Raw genomic sequence first — 16,819 nt, forward strand, 5'->3', positions numbered from 1 at the left:
CCTACGACGTTAACGGTTCAGTGTATCCATACAGGCTATAAAGATAAGCTCGTTCCCGAAAGGAAAGGGTAGACGTGCACTCAATGAACGGCCGCACATGGCCATCGGAACGATTATGATCAACACCAGCGTCATCACTGGTCCTATCATCATTGAAACGTTTAATAATGAGCACAAGATAACATATATGAATGTTCGTAATATTATTGAAATTAAACCTTGTAAAGGACCTGCTATCTGCTAGCGACCTTGTTTGTCTATAACTAAGAGGTCGCGATTTACGAACTCGGTCCGTAATGTGAGGCCGACTCCTAGCCAGACGAAATAACAGCTACCTTTCATGAACCTAAATATTGTTCGGTTTTTCTGCTTTTTTTTTTTGCAAATTTTCTGCTCTACATAAACTTTCAGTAGCATAAATGTATTGTGAAGCTCTAGATTTTGTCGTCAATAAATTTTCTAATTGCAGATGTTCAGGCTCGGATCCTAGAAGCGACTCAAAATTGTACTCTTTAAGCTTCCCATTAGTGATTTTATAGATCTAAGATGTATCTTTATATAAAGATCTCTTTGATAAGAGAAATATTGTGCATTTGTTAAACATCCTATTGCAGATTACGTTATTGACAAGAGCACTGATTGCAAGTGCGGCTTCGTTACTGACAGATCGTTCTGAAGGGCGGTTAGCGACATCAACGCCGTGTACCAGTTACAAACCATAATAACAGTAAAAAAAAAATAGTAGACAAAACTATTAGCGTAAAACTATCGTTCCCTATTTTTTTTTTACTTCATGGAACTTCAATCCATTCCTTGTTGTTACTTTTAGTCTTACATAGATAGCTATAACATAGCTACATGCGTTAGCTATAGCCCTAACGTTAAGTAGACAAAGTTTCTTGCTCTAATAATCTGGCAGTCTCAGTCTCAACTAAATACTGTTCAAATATTTAAAGCTTTAACGTAACATCTATCCTAGCTTAAAACGCAGTTATTTGTACATGCACGTGTCTTTTAGCATTGAATAAGTTACTCATTTAAACTATCTTATGTAATATGTCTGAAGCGCCACCTAGGGCGAGTTGAGTTACTTTTGAATTACATGGCTTTTAGAAATTGAGACCCGATGGAATTTAAGGTCTTCACGTTGAGAGTGTCATGGCAATCAAACGTAAGCAAATTTTTCGAAAAGGCACACGTACAGTGGAAAATCGGAGACGTACTAAAAAAAGGCATCACAGCTACGTTTGAAACGATGAGTCGTGTGCGCCATGGTTTCATACTCTTGCAATGCTCTTAGGAACCATTTGGCATCAAATTGGGGCACATCAGCGACTTATGCCGACCCAGTGCGCCCGCAAGAATCAACGATATTCAACTTCACTCTAGTTAAAGCGATAAGGACTTGAACTATTCGAACTGGCCGTGAGAGAACGTACGCGCACTATTCCTAAACATGTGAATATTGTTAGCAGCTCATTAGGGTGTAAACAACAGCCATTGTCAAAGCTAGCTGTCTCGGACAAGAGCCAACCGGCAAATGAATGGGGAAATCTGCCAGCTTACAATAGAACAACGGTATCGGTGATTTGCCTGGATGCAACATTTAGCTTCCTGCACATACCTGGTAGTTGGAAACGGCCCCCCCTAAGACTGACCCCACAAATCATAGGCTCTCGGCTTATATGTGCACAATGTGCACTTAGAAAGGTGTAACAAAACAATCTGCAATGTTGTCGACGAAGTGAATCCAACGAAACGGTTTGCCAGCATACAATTGTGTCGTATGTATCAGCAGCGGCCGATTGGAAAAACGGCTGAGTGTTCTATGAGGTGCTTGTCGTTTTTTTATCGGCAATGTTCTCACTGAACCAGGTAGATATCCTGGTAAAACAGCTGACCCGGTGGCAATATGTTTTCAAGATGGATATCAAGAATGAATGGAGATTTACAAGGCCAGGTTTGAGTCAGCAGTGTAGATTTTTGCTTCAAAGTTAGGGTTAACCCGTCCAGAGTCCACACTTGTCTCCGAGTGGACTGCAAGGCCGCCAGAGACATTTTCGCAAATAAGGCAGTCAAGGAGAACGCGGTATTCGCGGTACCGTTACTATCTTCTAGCACACAGCAACAAGTTATCACGACTATACAATCCAGCTATGGAGAACAAGATTGCTCCCAACAATGTCAGAAAAATTAAGCCTTTAAGAAATTATGATAATGAAAGTTCGCTAGGAGGCAAGCTGTCAACAGAGGACACTGGTGGCTTCGTGCCGATGGGGATGAACAACAAACTTCGTTAGTCTTCCCGGCGCCTACAGTGTATCAACAGAAGGGACGGGGCAATTTTAAATGAAAGAGCCACCTTGATCAGGGCGTCACGGGGGGCTCATTAAACCGTCCATACGTCTCAGAGTGCTAATCACAATGCGCTCGATCGCGCAATTCGTTCCACGCTCGTTTATGAAACAAGCAGGAGAGGCAGAGCTGTAGGAGACACTTAAGAATCATCAAATAAAACTGCGAAGGCTCCAATACGTTGGTGCTAACTGCACCAAACGTCTGGGACGCCATTGACATTGTAGCACTAACCGGGATAGCTACGTCTTTGAGTTATCCCGGTTGAGTCTTTGAGTTAGCAGCTTATTACTTCGTGTAGTGCCCTGTCAAAAGGGAGGCCAAGGGTAACGTAATCGCTTGGTCCAGATCTTGTATAAAGAAGGTAACAACTTACATACGTTTCCGGAGTAGTAGAGCGACTTCGACATTGACTAACCAATTCATCAGTCGAATTCAGGCCATGTCTTCAAACTACCATGGATGGCCAAGGACTTCAATACTCACATAGACCGTCCTATCTTAAGAGGTACGACAGCATTTCGGGACACACTAAATGGACGACACTGCTTGATTGGCAATCCTAATTTGGTACTAACGACACGCGGCTGCGCAAGGAACTCAACGTAAATATCTTTGCCACAGATGTTGGCAAATAAAGAAGCACCTTTTTCGAGCAGAACCGTTTTCTAACATCTACAGGAGGCAGGTGCCGATCGGGATGAAGATAAACGTACTAGTAGATCCCCATTTGCTTGCAAAACAAAAATCCTTTTTCCGATGACTAGATACCGAAAAGCTGCTAAATAATTCCAGTCTTAGACGTAATCGATACCAAGATTTATGCCCACTGCTTAACTGACATTATTCAGCGTGTGATACGCCCCACTCGTCCGGGGAGATGAAGGCCATAGTTTTATGATACCTGCCACTTAGCTTAAAAAAAGCCTGGCGGAAACCGATGCGGGTTGCGGATGAAGGGAATCCGCCAAACAAATGGCTTCTTTGCGAAAATAGATCGGTCGCTTCTAGTAGCGAACCTCCATTGACTGATCACTTCGCTAGAAATGCTCTCTGCAGGCTACGCCATCCCTCAGCGGGCACTCCATTTAGCACAGCGTAGAACAAAACAATAACAAAAAAGAGGCCTAATCCTGCAACAGGAATTATCGGCTGGCGAATACTCAAAACGAACACCTAAAGCGCGCATTTGTTCTGGAGCACTATCCCGCAGTGTTGTTCAATAAATCTCTCCGCTCGCAAACATCACCACCCTAATGGAGGGACATAGCTTTATTCGTTCCTCCCAGAAGCAAAAACCCAACGCAGCCCGCGTCGCTCCATGACATCGGGAATAAGAACGTGTGCTATAAGCTTCTCTCCTAGCTCCTGGCACAAAGATTAAATAAGTTCTTGGAAAATTTAAGTAAGTTCTCAAAAGCAACGTGGATTTTGAAAGAAGAGCTCAATGGTCAGGACATGTAAGACTTTCCTGGCCAATCGACGGAGGTTTGGTATAGATTTGTGTATGCTGCATTTGTAGATTCTAAAACAGCATTTGACTCTACACCTAAAGATGCAGTATTAGCAACCCCCATAAAAGTTTAGGTCACCATGAACGAGCTCGGTTAGATAGCAGCTACATTTCAAAAGAACAGAGCCACAATTGACGACTGGGTTTTTCAAACTATTGGACAGCGAGTCGAGCTATGCGGCATCCTTTTCTTTTTTTCTGCTCTTGAGAAACCCGCCCCAGAAAAATCATACGACTTGAAATCTTACGAAAAGTACCATTGTGTGCAGACGCTCTAGTTGGCTATGGAAATAGCAGATTCCAGATGCAGCTAGGCTGCATACAACCGTTACAAACGGTTTGAAGGCCAACTTTGCGGCGATAAATGTCAGGCGTCGAGGCAAGGCGACAGTTCGCTTGTTATATCAGATACACCTGTATCATACGTGAAAAGATCTGCGTTATGCAGAACTGCATGTACCGAGCAACTGATGTAGCCTCACATTTTATGTAGATGAAAGACGCGGGAAATTACTAGCTGCAGTGGTTATTATGGACAATCGCAACGCTTATTTGTTTTAACTCTTTTCTATCTTGAAGTTAATTTAGTAGAAGAACATGACATCGAAGTGTCATGGAATAATTTGACCATTGAAAAAGGCGAGCAAGTAAATCGGCTAAGGGCGTCGTTCGTCAAATGCGCGTTAAGGTTGCACCATTCAACATGGAATGGACGTACGTACCCCTCATCGATATACCGCTCCTCGCTAAAAAAAAACTCACAAAGGTCAATAGCTTTCCGCAAACCCCCTGCTTTTACGGAAAACAGCGGTAACTAAAAGTGGCAGCTTGCGAAAATCGACGTTGAATCCCTCAGCAGCAGAGCAATGAGGCACAACACATGGAATGAACGGGTCGTTTAAACCGTCGCATCGTCACGCGATCTTCGGTCCGTGACTTTCATCACGTGCTCTGTACCGCACTGGACTTGTACAAACCCATTGAGAATTGCATTCGCTCAATTCTGCGATAGATGTGCGGCACGGTGCCCCAAAGTGCACCCTCTAGGAAGTCTTGTCGGCGAAGGAGATACATGATGATAATATTGTGGAATTGCTCGTAAACCGTTTTTTAGCACAGTAGTGATAATTGTATAATTTGGTAGCATTTTGAGTTAATGTGACTATAGTTGATATGTATATATTTGTACGTTGCCGGGAACTGGCAATCAATATTGACATCCATATTAAATGAAGGACTAGCCCTTTTGTGAATCAAAAAAGCTTTAATTTTCTGTTAATGAATATTTTTTTGCATTGTACATTCATCGAGTTGAAAATGTTACCGTTACCCACTTAACAGAACTTTTCCACTCGAAAGTGCGACAACTGTTAAATGGCGAAAATAGAATTTATCGACAACCTTCTAGCAGTTTCAGCGTCACGTGCGAACGCAGAATCCTAACGGATATGAGCGACAACAAAGAGCAGTCGTTAGTCATCCAATCCCCGATGACGTCCACCGCCCAACGCTGTGTAGAAGTTATAAGTTGAACTTGAGATAGATGCCGATCACGCTGCGGAAGACACGATTCGGTATACAAATTACTCGCTTGCCGATGCAATTGAACGACTGGTAGAATTAAACAAATCGATCGTTCTATTTGCTACACGAAACTCACAATGCCGGAAGTTTTCCATCTACGTCTCGTGCGTAAGAGAAAGGAGTAACGGTCCTGTCCAACAGAAGATTGTCGAACTCCATCGTCTCAAATAGCGGTATATACTAACAAAAAGTAACGACTCGAACCAGATGGCCGACCATGAGGCCTGCCAGCGAAGAGCCTGAAGCGATCACTGCTGCTGAGTGAAACAGTGGCCACTTATAGAAATAATGGCGTTGTTTATCACTGACTGTGGCCAACCGCTCAAGCGAATCAATCTCTGACGCAACTTGAACATCCTCAAGATATCCTGTTTTTACGCTGATTCTTGTGTAAGACAAATGAAATCCGGACCAGGAAGAATGCTGCTACAGTGTCATGTGTGCACTAAGTTGACTGCATCTATTTGTGACATTGAAGTCTATCGGTAGTATTATATTATTTTCGGCATCTTGCGTTCGGTATTGAACAAAATCCTAGCTAGTGGCTGGATGCTTGTCCTACACATCTCGGCTGTACCCAGTTAATGGAATGAACGTAGTTCATAGTATTGTCATAACTTCTTATATATCTGTTACATCATTTGTTCTCCACAATATACCTACCTCGTTTCTAATTAGTAACGTATTAAATAGGGCCGTATATAGGTACTAAATATAAGGTATTAAAATAAGAAAAGGGGGCCGGATACACTGGTTCCATTTGATATTTGTGGACAAAAAAATTTCGATCGGCATGTATCTTGTGACGCAAGCCACTACGAACCTAACCATAATAATAATAATAATACGCTACAACAATGACGGTTTTCTTTAAGAAGAACAAAAAAAAAAAAACGTTTTATTGTTAGCGGGAAAGCATGTTTACTTAAACTTCAGTATCTTTATTGGTGTTGTTGGAGCTCTTGTCGTCAGTTGTTTCAAGCGTCCATCATAGCAGCTTTATATGCAAAACCACCAAACACAGATATATTCGCATTTTTAGTTAGGTAATAATAATTATTATTATAATCATCAGCATACGTCTCATTATCGTATTATTTTGATGCAGTTAAGGAAATCTTTCAACTCATTGAAGATACGTCTGCCGAGTCAAATGTATTCTATTACACAGTCATTCTGTTTTTAATCTGGAGAAGTGTGTAGATATAAACACCATGTGTAGCTGGTCTAGTATATATAAACACACTTATCAAAGTCTATATGTACGTTCTAATAATGGATCATCGCTTTGTTAAAGCGCCTTGCATGTATAAACACGTTATGCCTTAGATATTGTATGCAAGCCACTTGTCGTTGTTAGGCGTTTTAGCGTCTCCTGATGTTGCCGTTATTTAGGTCCCCAAGGTCTTTTTGGCGGCATCGAGCAACATCTGTCCCGAGTTGAGTTAGCATTAAAATTTTCTGTACGACATCATTACGTATCTGCTAGGATCGTGTTTTTAGGACTGAATTTTATAAATGCAGACGAGTGTCACTATTTAGAATAATGGGGAGCTATGGTCATCTGAATAGTGACGCCGATCAATTGATTACTTATAGCTAGTAATAGCAATAACGATATCCGTAACGGTAACATCTCTAGAAGTAAATCAAGCGAGAAATCAATGTCAATCTCTAAGGACATCACGACAACACACGAGTTTTTTCGATATGTGTTTCATCCAGAGATTACGTCTTAATCAAGGGTTAATTGTATAAAAGGAAAATGCAATTTCATCGGTAGATCTTTGCCATTCATTCTAATTGTTTGCTGACTAGGAAGCGTCACCGCAATGTTCTGAATTCTTAAAAAGGTACATATACCAATGTATAACTGTCGGCTTCCTAAGAAATTCTGTTTCTGAGAAATAGATTAGGTTTGAAGGTCGAAAACAGATCGCGTTTATTCTCAGCAGGGGATTATGGAGCTAGAGTCAGTTTGATACGCCCTTGTTACCTTCAGCAAAATCTCGTACACTCCAATTGATTCTACGTAGCTGACTGAGGGCTATAGGCATTTACTACAGTTAAGCTGAAGCCAAATTTGTCTACTGTACATCTTGGTAGTTAAAGGACGTAAATCTCGTGAGGACGGGCAGAGACATTCACGCCGGACCATTTCAAAATCGGGTACATAAATGTACGGATTAGATTAGTCCACATCAGACCCTGCGGGAAGTAATAAAACGATATGAAACTAATCCTAGCTTCGAAATTTCCCGCCAAAAACACGCCGTTGATCTGCTTTCAACGCGAAAACCTCGCCCACTTCGCAAAAACGCCCCTCAGATTCGTCAACAAGTTCGAAGTACCTTATACGACAGGCCTTGCCTCAGCAAGCCAGGACCCGGTCGTGTCGTACCCTAACGAGGCAAAATTCACACGCACATACGAAAAGGATCAGGTATAATTCAGCTTTGCCCTTTTACACAGATTCAACTCAACTGTTGTTTGCGTTTGTTCCTTCCACTGTACACATCTACAACAATAAAAGCCGAGGAAATCAGCTAAACCGATGACGATCGCTGATTTCGTCGTTGTCAGGATGTCGAGCCACTCTAAATAGTCTCACGCGTGCCTCAGTTCATCTTTCTCTAGTATCATACTCAACGACGTCCAATCAATGGTTGGAAATGTAAAGATCCACAAAATATGCACATGGCATAACATTTTTTTCCCTTGAACACAGTCTAACCAAAATGTGATACGATGATCAATATTTACAATTCGGCTCTATTCGTTCGTTTCTCTCTCCTGTTACACGCTGTCTGCTGCTCGATCTCGTTGTCCTTTAATACGGTATAATGTTCTATCGCGTATCAAACGTGCACCCTTCCTTCAACGGAGATCGAAATAGAGACAGGGACGAAATGAGAGGATAATTAATATCCGACACACAATGTCACTATACTAAATATTAATAGCTTTGTGTCCTTACTAGTCACGACCAAAAAAGGATGGCAGCTCAAGGTCCACATGAAAAATATTGAAACAAACGACATTACGTTATATCGGCCGCCCCTTTAAATTATCGCAATGACTTTAGTAATAATGATAATTAGATGGGTATTGGAATAATGCCTCCGGTCGTCTGGATACAAACCTACAAATATAGCAACGTAACGGATAGGTTAATTTATACGTTGTTTCGTTCACTACTTGCCTGTAATGGTAATGCCTTTATAATAACAGGATTTGTGTTATCGTTGATTCTTTCATCGTTCGATACACGGTGTTCGTCACACGATCGCTTGCCTTGTTTGAAAAACGGAAAGACGCCATTATCTACACAGATGAATATATATATATACACGCACATATTTAAATCTGTGAGCATCATCGCTGGCGTCACCGTCAGGTGCGTCACAGACGACGACACACTAATGCCATGCAAATGCTAAGCACTCTGAGTCTGGCGGCCGTGTTCATTGATATGTTTTCCCACCTCGAATAGCCATTTTCCCAACGGCTCGTCGATTTGCCTATCTGTACGTATGTGCCTTCGTTTTTATCCCGTCTTCCTTTCTCCTCCGGTCCCATCGACAACGTCGAACGTCTAAAAACAAGACTTTCGTGTGATAGATCGTTGTCCACGCTACGTGGGATGTCAAATACCAACGAGGAGACTCTGCCTACAGCACCCTAACTATTCCCTACTCTCGCTGAGGATAGTTCTGTTACACAAAGATAGATAATTTATTAGACACCGATTTCTATGTCAAGATAAAATAGGTGGCTGTCAATTGGCCGATATATTGACATATTTTTGGCAACGGAAATATTATAAACAACGAAACATTAGGCAATTATGCAGATACCTTTAAGGACCCTTCCTCCCATACAATTTGATCGAAGCAGATTAGATTAAATTACACGATGTGATGATTATCGAAAGTTATGCACAAATACTGCAAACAATTCACCGTATTCTTGTGATCCGCGGTCAAAGAAGCACGAGATCTGCTGGAGGAGAGGGCGCGACGACGCCGGGGGGTGACATCATTCGAATTGGTCTCCTCGCCCTAGTTTACTTAATTAACAGCCTCGGAATACTTATGGGAATGCCGTGGTGGTTTGCAGGTAGTTAAAAATGCTTGTAACCAACTAGTGAAAGAACAAAAAACAGATCGTTCTTGGTTGGGAAAGGTTGATACCTTCGTCGGTCAAACCGATATAATAGCAGTCACGACGTATTGGCAGCTTGATCTGCTGCCAACTGCGCGCTGGCTACAAGTCTCTATCAGTGTACCAGTAAATTTATAGGTCTATACTATTTCACTCTTTATAATTATAATTTACGACCAATTTAGACTTGTTGTATATATGTACAGATGCCTTCAGGTGTCACTCAACGGCAAATCCCGATCCGTCGATGGTCAGTGGTGGTGTGGCAAGTATTACGCCCCCCGGAGCAAGTGGAATGGCTTCGCGATGATGACGTTGTTCCTGCGACTGTTCCTGGCCAGTGACAATGGAACCGATGGCTCCCGCCGGTGCGGATGCCTGCTGCTGTTGCTGCAGCTGTTGTTGTTGGTGCAACTGCTGCTGATGGCGTTGGTGCAGCTGCTGAAGCTGTTGCTGCTGCTGGCGCCAATGCTGGACTGCGACTGCTGCCGCCGACCCTTGTTGATGGACTGTTTGGGGCGTGTGCGATTCGATCGTACCACTGGTTCTCACGTCGACCGATTCGCCGAGCTGCTCGCAGCTATCCTGTTGAAGATGCTGTTGATGGCTTTGCTGCGTTGAAGATTCTTGATGGAGAGGGTGACCTAGTGGATATCGCTGCGGCTGTTCTTGTTCAGCTTGATGTAGCTGCATTTGACTGTCTCGTTGCACTTTCGCCAATAATTCCTCTGGTCGGACAGTGACGTCAACCCGACACACGGGACAACGCTTATCTGTCGCTAGCCAACGATCGATGCATCCTTGATGGAACAGGTGCATGCAAGGCAGACGACGAACCTCCTCGGACACTTCGTACTCTGTCAGGCAGATTGTGCATTTTGTCACCTATGATTCAGAAACAGACACCCATTTTAGCAAAGGTGGTTAACAACAAAACTAGCAAATAACCAAGTGGAACAATCCTTCGTAAGGTCTCGAGTCGGGAAAGATCAGGTTTTGCTTACACTGAGTCTGATACGAGACCTATTAAGCTCATATGGCTCACTATCCGACTAAGATGTTAAACGTAGTACATATATATGTACGTACTCGTATGACTAACATATCCCTTAATACTTGATAGCTTAGGTCTTTCTGCTCCGGTACAAAAAAAAGTGTAAATCGATATCGCAGTAACTGCGTGGACACAGTTACCATATTGTCAAAATGGAGCCAAGCGCAATTAATAGCGAGCAGTGCATTACTTATTCCTACATGCAAAACCGGACAAATTCACCTAGATATGAAACAAACCTCTCGACGGGTGTCGTCTTCACTGAGTTTGTACTTGACGGTGCAACTATCGAGTAGGTGTGGAAGAACTCCGGTTGCCACAAGTGGTGTCGGTGGCATACGTCTCAACGCCTGTGCCCCAGGGCCAAGTAACGGAAGTCCGTGCAATCCATGTATTGGGTGAGAATGTTGTCCTGAATGTGCTTGTTGACGGTCAGTCACACCGAGCATTCGTCCAGGCCCACCTATTCCGAACATGGCCCTTCGAGGCACAAATGAATAGGGCCCTGATAGGCCGGGTTCATTTAGCAGGCCACTAGTGCTTCCAGCAGCGCTTGCAGCCAACATTGGATCGTGATGATTGAAAGAAAGCTGCTGATGATGGTGATGATGCTGTTGATGGTGATGATGGTGATGATGGTGATGGGGCGGGATCCCATGATGAGCGGGAGGTGGCGGTAATGGTGGCGGTGGAACGCCGGCTGTAGGCGAATGGTAATGATGGCTGAAAGGACCAAAGAGGAAGGCGCAACAAGGTTGCACACGCCTATGAGGCACAAACGGTGACATTGGGGTTATGTATGATGGATCTCTCTGACCTGACGTCGAAACCGCTGTTGTCTGTGAACTAGCAGGGGTTGTAGAGGCGACTGGAAGACCCTGACTAGACTGAGCTGTGGTCGTACGTTGAGAATCAGTCTGGCCAACGGTCGACATTGACAGTCGAAGCAGCTCCGCTCGGTTCTGTTGTGCCTCCCATAGTGCACTGCTCTGTCGTGAAGAGCTACTGCTGAAAGAAGATGAGCGTGCTACTGCGTGGCCGTGCGGCATGCCATGAAGAGGACCACAAGGTCCGAGCGGAGTCGCTGGTGGAAGCGGCGCAATCATTGGCGGCGGGTGTCCAGCTAACGTTACATAAGGTCCCACATTTAGAGGTGGAAAGTGGGCGTGTAATGGACCAGGCGAAGGAGGCGGAGGCGCCGTTGAAGACGCAGTTGATCCCCCAGAAAGAGGGCTTTGGTCCACGAGTGGAATACGAGTTGCTGAGGAATGCCCAGTAGTGCAGCCATGACCATCACCATCCTGATTACGGTGATGTACGATTCTGCCCCTAGGCAACAAATGCCCAAGAGGTCGAGCGCTCCGCTGCTGCATTTGGCGTGACCGTCTACCGCTCCCACATGGCCCGCTGGCTCCCTCACCACGCGTCGCCATTCCATATGACGGTGTCGCCGGATGAAATCGAGGTATGGTGCAAGGACAGCCACTGCCACTCGTACTAGAGGCAGTTCCGGATGGATTTGCATTCGTGGCTGGTTCCGGTAACCTTGGACGAGACCGCATAGGTCTTGGTACCGGGGGCGACTGCGTGCGGTCCCAGGCCAAACGGGAAGGTATTGACGTTTGCGAACCCCCAGATGCTGAAGGAGAAAGGGCTGGCACCTCCTCATCACTGTCTCCCGTCAAATCCACCACGTCATGTAAAGGACGCCGAGGTCTAAATAGCGATGAATGTGAACGTGCCCTGCAAGTAGTTAATCGAATCAAATACAGCAAGAGAACGTTTAATAATTTTCCTGCAGAGCTTTACATTTTAAGCCTAGATCTCAAATAGGCATGCGGGTTCCATCGTTAGGTATAGCCCGGAAATTACTATTTTACTATTCAATGTACTGTCCCGTTCATGTATTTCTCAAAATTTCCGTTCTCTTATTTGGATGGTCTATAAAATCCTGCAAAAATTCCCTCAGACCTTAAACTAACCTACTAAATAGAATAATTAGGTTTTGCTTCTCCATGATCTTTATATAGTCGTATACGGGATTGAGTCGTCTTTGTAGGGCACGGCCTTTTTGCTTTAACTTGAATCGGTGCAGACTTCATTTACTAAAAACTCTGCGATCTTCTAAAAAGTAAGAATCCTATTACACTTCAGAGAACTTTACGAGTTTGAATCGAAACGACACAATCTCTCAATGTTGCTTCGAAAATACCTTTTCTGAAGTTGTATGCTAGGCTAAATCTTTCACAAATTCGGCGTACTTGTTGAAAATGCGAAATGAAGAGTTTATTGGTGGCATCCTTAAATGACGCGTGCCAAACTACTGAAAATATCTTCACCATTTAGAACAACGAACAGAAAGACAGATTCGTAGATAAAACCTTGGGACCGCGTTGACATTACTCTTCCGTTCTTATAAATTGTTTCCAAACACGTTTATGATGGCTTCTTCAATACGTTTTCAATTCGCTGTAGTAGCGAAGTGAGTAATGCGCAGCACTTGTAACCGTAAAGTTCGGTCACCAGCTGAGACAGCAACTTTAAGGTCTGGATTATAGTTTATTGTATAGTTACGTTCGACCAGGATGCGCATCATTACTTTCGTATATACGAAATTGATTCTCACTGTCAGCTAGGCATTATTGCGACCTGATTCCACATGTTCCCGCAGGAATGTATGTATAAAAGTGCAAACAAAAGTGTATATAGGAACACCACTGAAAGTATGTATTTGGCTTAAACCTACCTCCTGTTAAAAGAACCTTGTCTCAACAGCAGCTGTCTGTTCTTTGGAGCATATAAGGATGTGACACTAAAATTGTTCGCATTAGTAACTGAAGATGAAGAGGACGAGGCGGCTGGTTCAGGCGCAACTGTTGAAGCCATCGATGAAACTGCGTTATCCGTCGATGCGACCGTAGTATTTAACACGTGTCCACTTTCCTCGACAACAGTTGAGTTTGCAGAAGGCACTTGAACTGGAACTTCCGCAGCATTAACTTGAGATGGTGACTCAACCCTATCAGGCCCTCTACTGGGCCCACGAGAACTTCGCGAAGAAAACTGCGACGGTCCAGGTTCCACCTATAATTCGGCAATCCCGTTAGAAATATTTATGAAATATTTTTAAGTAAATTTCGTACCGAGGACACTATCGATTCGTAGGCGACGAACTACGTTATTTGTTTTGGTCATTATTATGCGGAAAATCGTGCCATCAGCATAAATGACGTATCTCTATATAGATCAAAATTGAAAGGTTTCAGTCTTTATATAATAAGTTGTGAAATACTTACAGTGCTTTCTTCTAAAAGAAAAAACAAAACGATTTATCTAGGTTGCAACTCTGACTTGTATCAGCGTTCTATAAATGTATTCTGGAGGCTTGAAGAGTCACACTTTCTTCTGTTACTTTTACCTAACTCTAAATACTTCTAGGGATTGTTACAGATATTTTTTTGCGCGGAGTATAGATTTTAACAAACAACACCCGACCTCAATCACAACGATGATAAATCGGTTAATAGTAATAGTCACTAGATACGAAAAAATGTTTGATTACATTGATTTGATACATCATCTTAACTTACCATAATGATTTCACATTCGTCGCTGCTACTGGAGCCCGCCGTCGAATCATCGCTAATGTAGAGCATCTCAGTGGGCTCAACTCCCTCGGTTCGACGTGCTGAAGGCGTCGTCGATGTCGTTCTTCTAGTATTTGACGGAAAGACGTTTGTTGGCGAAACTTGTAAACTGGGTGCAAAAAGTTCAGCATCCGTGTCGGACTCGGCATCCTCGTCGCTTAGGTTGCTATCGCTGAATGACACGTGCGACGCCGGCGGTTCCGACCACGTCTCGTCGACGTCTATGTGATGAACGTCTGAATGCGTCAGGACGTCCATTACGTGCACGTCAACCGCGTGGTCATCCTGGGCGTCTGTGACAAGGTTGGCCTCAGCAACCACAGCTGCCGCTGCAGCCGCCATATTCTGGTGATTCATCGACGCCGCGACATCGCCCAACGTGACCACATCAACTGCATGATGGTGACCCATTGAAATGGGATCCACGTGGGCCATGAGTTCATGAAGATTCTCACCTAACTCCTGCATCAAATGTTGGTGATCCTGGCGATCCGCAAGTCCATGATCCGAAGAGGCGTTACCGCTTAACGGTATCTGCTGTGAATTATTACTGCTAGTATTGTCACGGGAGCTGTGTGCTGATGTCGTCGTGGTTGAGGTTCGTCTGTCCAGTATGTTACTGCTATTGCTGTTATCAAGAGCCCGTTCTCGTCCATATCCATCGGGCGAATGTCGTGAATCGACCTGTTCAGTCATTGTGGCGGCATCAGCAAGATTGTGTCGGCCGTTATGTTGAGATACCCCAGCACTACTGGAGGGAAGAGGCGGCGGATGCGCAAAACTAATTTGGGCAACGTACGGCAGGGGAAGTGGCAGGGGAACAAAACGCAAGATGGCTTCGGCTTGGCGTTCTGCGTCCTCTTCCGAAATCTGAACGGCCGGACCCATCATGACCGACTGAAACGAGATCGTAAGGCCAACAAATAATTGAAATGCGAAATTAATGTAAATTGAAATGAATTATACAAATGATTAATTCAAGGAATTACTAGACTAGATCTGAGCATTACAGTATACAGGTTATTCACCATTGTTTTGCTATAAACATCAAAGACCACTAAGAGTCTCTTCATCCAATGTAGAAGTAAACCGTGTTTAATTGCCCTAGTTAGGGTATCATAAAAAAAAACTGTAGCTTATACATGATAATGGCGTTCGGCCTGACTCGGGGCTAGTTCACGATTATGATGACTCATTAAGATGAGAGACATCTTTTTGGAAATCAACATGTTATAGCACACATTATAGCAGAATACAACTGCAGGCATTTTGTTACAAAGGTAAATCCATAGAATAGCAAGGCAAGTCCCACTAATTAAAGTAGAGTTCACTGCCGATATGAATAAGGCAGGTAAATATAGGTTTACAAACTTGTGCATAGTTTTTATTATCTTATCATTCTTGCCAAGTTCTCAATAAAATTGGAAATAAAAAAGGACAAAATTTACTAGACCTGCCTAAAATACTACTTCCTTGATCGCATACGTTGTGTAGCGCATGTGTGTAACCGAGCTTGCCTGAACGTATGTCGACGTCCAACTTAAGCAAATCAAGCCTGAAGGTTAAGGTAGCGCAGATTGTAAAACTGACCTACAGGAAAAAACGCACGAACTTATCAAAGTATCGTGAATTCGTCACGATCGAATGAAAACGATACATATCAGAGTATGTATAAACTACACTACACAACAGCTGCGATTCACATGTTGCGGCCTTTTCTTTAGAAAGGTAAGCTGAACCGAATTTTTAAGCAGTTAAGTTTTACAACTTCGACGCGCGGAACTTCCGTATTTTCGGGTGAACTTAATAATTAGTGTCTTATAAATTATATCACCAACCCGTAATTTTCAACATTCAGTGATGAATATAATAGTGCCCATTTTATTTGCAAGTATGTCCATTTATTGATAAGTTGAGCAGTTCCGCAGAAGTTGACTTTCGAAAATATAATTTCTAGCCGAACATGGACTACGGAAGAGGGACATTATACTAATTCTCTAAGGACTTTTTTTATCTCTCGCGTAAACCTCAGTTTCCTATCCTCAAAAATCATCAGTTAAGACATCTGTCGTGGGAAAGAAGAGTTATCAAGAAAAGTTCTTTATGAAAAAAATGTATTTGTATGGACGAGTAGTGAAGCAGTGAGGTTCATCATTTATCAAAGTTAGTCTTCTGACAAGAAGCTTTGATGGCCGCTAAAGAAGACGATTCTTCAGAATCGTTTACTTCCATGCTAGACAGGCTAAAGGTCATGTCCGTTTCATGTCAAAATTCTATTCCATAATGAAAGTCCGGCTTTTAAATGGCCCTACTACTGACTCATCGAAGAGTTTTTTGAGCAGTGAGGGGGAACTGTAGCAGCGTGCGTTGTTCCAAAACCAACTCTGAGGCATTGAAGTCTATGACTATCGTGGTGAACGATGATTCTGGTATAAAGGAACTTCTATGGATAATCCACGATATGCTTATAGAACGCATGTTCTTGTTAGATTTTATGTATAT

General features: G+C 43.3%; 1 protein-coding gene across 9 annotated transcripts in view; it reads right to left on the bottom strand.

Moving 5' to 3' along the window:
* Positions 1 to 6,348: 6,348 nt before the first annotated feature.
* LOC111247414 (uncharacterized) overlaps positions 6,349 to 16,819 on the bottom strand; it is an 18,880-nt gene continuing 8,409 nt past the window's right edge. For 2 of the 9 annotated variants that reach the window (XM_022798292.2, XM_022798291.2), the window contains exons 2-5: positions 14,261 to 15,214; positions 13,417 to 13,754; positions 10,910 to 12,413; positions 6,349 to 10,501 (exon numbers count right to left, since the gene is read on the bottom strand). In XM_022798292.2, the coding sequence (XP_022654027.1) occupies positions 9,836 to 10,501; positions 10,910 to 12,413; positions 13,417 to 13,754; positions 14,261 to 15,208 (3,456 nt within the window). In that variant the 5' untranslated portion in view covers positions 15,209 to 15,214 and the 3' untranslated portion in view covers positions 6,349 to 9,835. The remainder of the gene's footprint in view (positions 10,502 to 10,909; positions 12,414 to 13,416; positions 13,755 to 14,260; positions 15,215 to 16,819) is intronic. The other 7 variants (XR_015325224.1, XR_015325221.1, XR_015325222.1 and 4 more) reach the window with 7 other exon arrangements.

Source organism: Varroa destructor, unplaced genomic scaffold (genome assembly GCF_002443255.2).
Source record: "Varroa destructor unplaced genomic scaffold, Vdes_3.0 BEIS01000003.1, whole genome shotgun sequence".
NCBI classification, from domain to species: Eukaryota; Metazoa; Arthropoda; class Arachnida; order Mesostigmata; family Varroidae; genus Varroa; species Varroa destructor.